The sequence below is a fragment of the Mastomys coucha genome, unplaced genomic scaffold, assembly GCF_008632895.1.
Source record: "Mastomys coucha isolate ucsf_1 unplaced genomic scaffold, UCSF_Mcou_1 pScaffold9, whole genome shotgun sequence".
NCBI lineage: Eukaryota > Metazoa > Chordata > Mammalia > Rodentia > Muridae > Mastomys > Mastomys coucha.
In genome coordinates this window covers 39,155,286-39,161,154 of record NW_022196915.1, presented here as the reverse complement: position 1 = coordinate 39,161,154, position 5,869 = coordinate 39,155,286, and the positions used below count along the sequence as shown (strand labels likewise).

Below are 5,869 nucleotides of genomic sequence, written 5' to 3'. Positions count from 1 at the left end.
ACACTGTGCAGCACTTGAGCTTCTCAAACCTCACTGTTCACACACACCAACAGAGGTCTTCTGAATGTATAGATTCTCTTCTGCAGATGTGGTATGCAACCCCTGGTTCTATATGCCTAACAAGCTTTTGGATACTACTGCTTCTGTTCCAAGAGAATCCTCTAAGGAGTGACTTTCTGAGAACATTCCAAAGAAAACCACTCCCACTATAAACTGAGATGGTCATGGCCCAGCCTTGACACAGAATAGGAGTTCTCAACTAGAAGCAGGTATATATGGAAGACACATAATAAATATACACAGACTACCTTTTGGGTACAAACTGATGGGCATTTTCTCAATGCTTAAAGGTTCTCTCTCTTCACTTTCTCTGCTCCCTTTCTCTCTTGCTCGTTCACTTGTAGCTTCACGCTGCACACACCTTGCATTCTCCTGTGTACTTTGCTTTTCTCCCATGAGCTTTTCTTTTCTCAAATTCCCACACTCCTACACACCTCTGTGCATTCACCTTTTACTCTCACACACTCTTCAAACACAACTCACACACACCACATGTACTCTCCTTTCACTCACACACACATTCTCCATACACACCTCACATTCTCTCTTCACTCATTCTTCACATTCTATTCTCATGCTCTCTCAGCTTTTTCTTGCCCCAGTCTTTTATTGAAACTCCAAAAGCAGATAGAAAAGAGACATTGTATAATCGTAGCCAAATCAAATTCAAAAGAATAGCCACATCCTACAATGAATCAAGAATTACAATTGTTCCCCAAAATTTCAAGCTTCCCTATTCCCAGGCCTGTAGCAAAAACAATAATTACCAGATTTATCACTATTTAAACTTTAACTTTTGACTTATTATACTTCAGAGCTTAGAGCTCTGAGGCCAGCTACTTGCATTTTGCAATGCTAGTTGAATATCTAATGATAAATGACATGCAAAGCTGCCAGGCAATGGCCAGAAAGAAACAAGTTAATCCTTTTTTTTTCAGACCTTTATTTTTTTATTGGATGTTTTCTTTATTTACAATATCTCCTTTCCCAGTTTCCCCTCCAAAAAATAAAATAAAATTAAATTAAATTAAATTAAAAAACTAAGACAATTCCCTGCTCCCTTCCTCTTCCCCCTGCTCACTATCTCCCACCCACTTAACCCTCATACCCCTCCCCCCGCATACTAGCCCTGGCATTCCCCTACACTGAGGCATAGAACCTTCACATGGCCAAGATCCTCTCCTTCCATTGATGACTGACTTGGCCATCCTCTGCTATACACATGCTGCTGGAGCCATGAATCCCCCCGTGTGTACTCTTTGGCAGGGTTTTAGCCCCTGGGAAGTCTGAAGGTGCTAGTTAGTTCATATTCCGCTAGCTTTCTGCTTCTACACATTGCAGAGGATGACTGTAAAGGTCCCAGTGTTTTGACTTTGTTTTACTAATATATAATTTTAAGTATTATATATTTTATTATCCAGGAACCAATATCAAATGTTGTGCAAAATTTCTCATATCTTCAATATTTCTTTCCTTTCTTGGACTCCCAATGTTGGCTCTAATTCATTTTCTAATAATTTCTTCAAACTTTCTTTGGAAGTCAAACATTAATCTAAAACTACCATTGTTCACTTATTATATTGTTTCCAAGATGAGAACACATACCATGCACCTGGGCCATTAGGACAGTGCTGTGCTGTGCCCCATGCCTTAATTGTTAATTGTTTAAGAATCACTAAATCAAGGAACATCTAGTTTAACAGAATTCATCAAAGTAGACAAAGAAGTAAGAAAGTCAGACATAATAGAATAATTATACACACCAAGGCCAACTGAATAACAGTCACCCACAAATGAAATCTATACAGCCATTGTCCAAATCTATGATGAAGAGAAATGGGAAAAACTGTTTTTTACAAAGAGTGGCACAGGCTACTGAAATGTCTCCATCCTGATCTACTGTAGGCAGTACCTTATATCAGATGGCAGGTCCTCTGGAGGGATGTGTCTCTTGCTTTCAGGGTCACAGACACCCCAGTTCTTTTTTACAAGGAGCTGCCACAGGCTCTATCCCACATACAGGAGGCAGTCCCTGTCATTATACATTGGCCCAAGCATGAGATAAATGGAGATAGTGCCAGAGTGAGAACTTCAATGGAAATACAGTCCCCAAGCTATCTACTCTTTTCTGTCCACCCAAACTAATCTGAAACAAACAAACAAACATACAAAAAACAAACCAAGATTTAACAATGGCTTACCCCTCACACATGGGTGATTCTATTTCCTCATCAGAGTCACTTGTTGGGATGGTCCTATAGTGAACAGGAAATAGCCCTCCAATAACAACAGAATGATTTTCAGCTTCTACATATCCAGTCAAATTAAATTTGCGCAGCAACCTGCATGGCACATTCGGGTCAATATAAATATTTTGAGCATATGACTCAACCCACATAATTACAGTAAATCCCAGAATCAAGCACTTTTTTCTGCTAGCCATTTTCATGTGGTGAGCTTGACGGTAATGAAAGTGTTGAGGTGACAAATGTATTAAGCACCTTGATGGAGTGTTGGAGTGTGTGTATGCCTAACCTGCTTGCTGCTCCTGACTAAATAATTTCATGTTGCAGACATAGATGTCACAATCACTTGCAATTTATGGATCTGGAATAGGAGCTGAGCAATCCCCTGAGAGGAGGCACCAGGTGATCCTGTGTGCTTTGCAGTGATGAATAACTACAGAATCATGGGTTCGGTTTGAAACTTATTTTAAGTTGTAGAAACTCTTCCCTTTCATTTGGCAGTAGCAGCTTCATCAAATCTCACTGCAGCCAACTCCTTGGACTTTGTGCATGGCAGGAAGGCACTCAACTGTGGAGCCACATCTCTAGCCATTTCTGTTCTCTTGCTTGCTAGCTCTCACTCAGAGACAAGTTTCTTGCTTCCAGGTCAATGTATCATTATTTCAAGATTTTCAGTTTGCCTCTCTACTCATTTTCAAACATTCCCCTTAACACCATTAGAATAAAATTCATAGAGTATTGCCAGAACAAAATTCAATACAAGTTTTTGGATCACAGAAAATGTGTGGAACATTTGATCACATGGTCTTTCTCCCAACATTTTAAGGAACCAGTAGAAATTAAAAAAGAAAAAAGAACTTGATGCATAAGTTTTACTTATAGTGTTGAAATTTATAATAAACTAAAAGCACTGTAAAATATAGAGCTCAGGGTGTCTTGTGGAATATTTGTGGGGGCTTCCAGAGATTAAACCACCAACTAAGGAAAGAACATTGCCTGGAGGTAGGTTGCCTGCACATATGCAGCAGCAGTGCTGCTTGGTCTTTAAGTGGGTCTACCAACATCTGATGTGAGGGCTGACCCTGAATCTGTTATCAGCCTCTGCACCCTGTTTCCTTAACTAAGCTACCTTGTCTGGCTTCAGTGGAAAAGGATATGTCTAATCCTGCAGTGACTTGATGTGAAGTTCTGGGAATGGGGTGGGGAGCGGGACTGGGAAGGACCTGATAAGAAGAGGATCCTCGATTCTTTCCCTTCTCTAAATATGGAGCAGGGAATGGGGGAAAGATCAGTGTGAGGTGCACTGAGAGGAGAAGCAGGGCATGATATTGGGATGTAAAGTGAATAAATGAAAGCAATTTTAAAATTCTTGGTGTATAAGTTTTACTTATGATATTAAAATGAATAAAAAACTAAAAATGTTACCTAGAAAACTCAGAATCAGCCAAAATCTAGTCACATCCTGGGATACAAGTGTCTTGTAGTTCATATTCCTGAATACATTCAATGACCCTAGCAAAACACAATACACTTCAAGTAAAAAAAATAAAATAAAGACATCAAATCAACACTTAAAATTACATTTCCAATTTCAATAGTTTGCCTGTATTTTCTACTTCTTCAACTTTCTAGTGTATTTAATAGGCAAAAAAAGTAGTTACTGTGTGCAAGAAGTCAAAAGAAGGGGGTTGTGCCCTTTCTATTATTGTTTTACATGCAGTCTTCATTGTGTTTCCATATTCATGTCCAGTTATGATCAATTCTTTCATAAGACACTAGATGACTCTATTTTGTGCAAGTTTTTTTAACTTTTTCATATTTCTTTATATTATTTCATTGAGTATAAGAACATGGCTTCTATTTCTACAATGAATAAAAATATAGTAGTGAAAGTAATCCCTTCTTTCAAGACAATTCTTTCACAAGTACTCTTCTTATTGTAACCCTAACATACATTTGTTTTTCACATGGTATCATTAGAATCATCAGTCAACCTAGCTACAATGCGCTCTGAAGTACAATGAGTACCTCCACCTCATCCCCTTTGAAAGATTTCTTAGTTGTTGGTAAGTATAGTCCATCTCCCAACAACTCCAGAGTTTCCCAAAGGAAGGATTTTATTTCTAACTTACTGGTAAATGAAGAGTCTATTTCATTTCCCCACAGCTGTCTCAACCTTCATAAATGACCCTGCTGTGATACTTTTGCCTCAACCAAGGGCTATCAGTGTTCTGTGTGTCCACAGAGTCTCCATTTTCCAAAGTGTGGGGTCCTCATATAACCTTACTTGTATTTTCAAGGTACTGCTGACCAGTCCTTGTGAATAGCCAGATTCTCTGGGGCTCCCTCCCTACATGTCTTCTGAGTTTGCCTTCATCTAATAAAATGTCTCATAAGCTAGGAACCACTCCTTGGTGCTAATAGTATGAGCATCCCTAACACATTTCGGTCTCAGGTCAGAATCTGTCCAGAATGCTTCAGAATGATGCCTGGCCTCCATTTCTTCCGAGAGGGTAGCTGTTTTGAGATAATTGCTATTTGGTCGCCAAGGATACCTCTTGACAATTTATATTTACCACCCACAGTGACGTGTCCTAATCCCCACTGGAAATGTTATTCTAGAGACCATAAAATTATTAAGAAATTATTTTAAGTTATATTGTTATTTTTAAATGAATACTTTATATTTTAAAATTGTATCCTCATGGCTTAATCTTTCTCACACCATGAATTAGTGTCAGGTTGAAGAAGATTCTGATTTGTGTTTCCATCATTTGGTATCCAGTTTGGGATTCTTCAGAATACTAGTCTATGTCTGTCAGTGGAACAGTTATTTCATCATCTAAATGCCATAGAACTCAACAAAGGTCAAAAAACAGGGGACAAAGGCCTCCTTTGTACTCTCACTGGGAGAGGTCTTGTGAAATGCACATCTATGGGAGCTCAATGCCTCATTTACAAGCACACCACCTCAGCTGACTCTTTTGGTTTACTCTTCATAAATGAGCAGACATGCACTCCCATGGCAAATGCAAGCTAGGATAGGGACACAAAAGCCCATGTCCTCTTTTAGTCCCATGTAAGGAAAGTACATGAGTGAAGTCTGGGAGCTTAGAATCTAGCTTTAGTCTCTTTACTAGTTGGCTATTTCTTCCTCATTAAGATCCCAGCAATCCATTGCTTTCTCCTTTCAGTGCATAAATTCTACAGCTGAGGGTACATATTTTTCAGTATCAAACTCAATGCCATAAAACCATGAATGCAGCCAGAGTTAGCAGTAGGAAACTTGTTTTTTGCCTATCAAGGTGAGATTGTTACTCTCAAAGAATCTTGAACTTAGGTTTAAAAATCCCTGACTCAGGCAAATGATGTCATATGGATGTTGATACAAGTAACCATGGTGTTTAATTACATGTGAACATTCATAGTCTCCTGGGTCTGAGATGTGAGTGTAAGATCCTCCATTGTCCCTTGCTGTATTTCATCCTTGTAGATCTCTAAGGACATTGCCAATAATCAGTCTGCCCTCTAATAATACCGAGAGATTCTGTCCAGACTTGCCT

At 39.0% G+C, this 5,869-nt stretch overlaps 1 protein-coding gene across 1 annotated transcript in view; it reads right to left on the bottom strand.

The window, feature by feature from the left end:
- The window catches only part of LOC116084285 (vomeronasal type-2 receptor 1-like), a 44,777-nt gene extending 42,490 nt beyond the window's left edge, over positions 1 to 2,287 (bottom strand). The window contains exon 1 of the mRNA XM_031361143.1: positions 2,262 to 2,287. Coding sequence (XP_031217003.1) covers positions 2,262 to 2,272 — 11 coding nt within the window. The 5' untranslated portion in view covers positions 2,273 to 2,287. The remainder of the gene's footprint in view (positions 1 to 2,261) is intronic.
- Between the last annotated feature and the right edge of the window lie 3,582 nt (positions 2,288 to 5,869).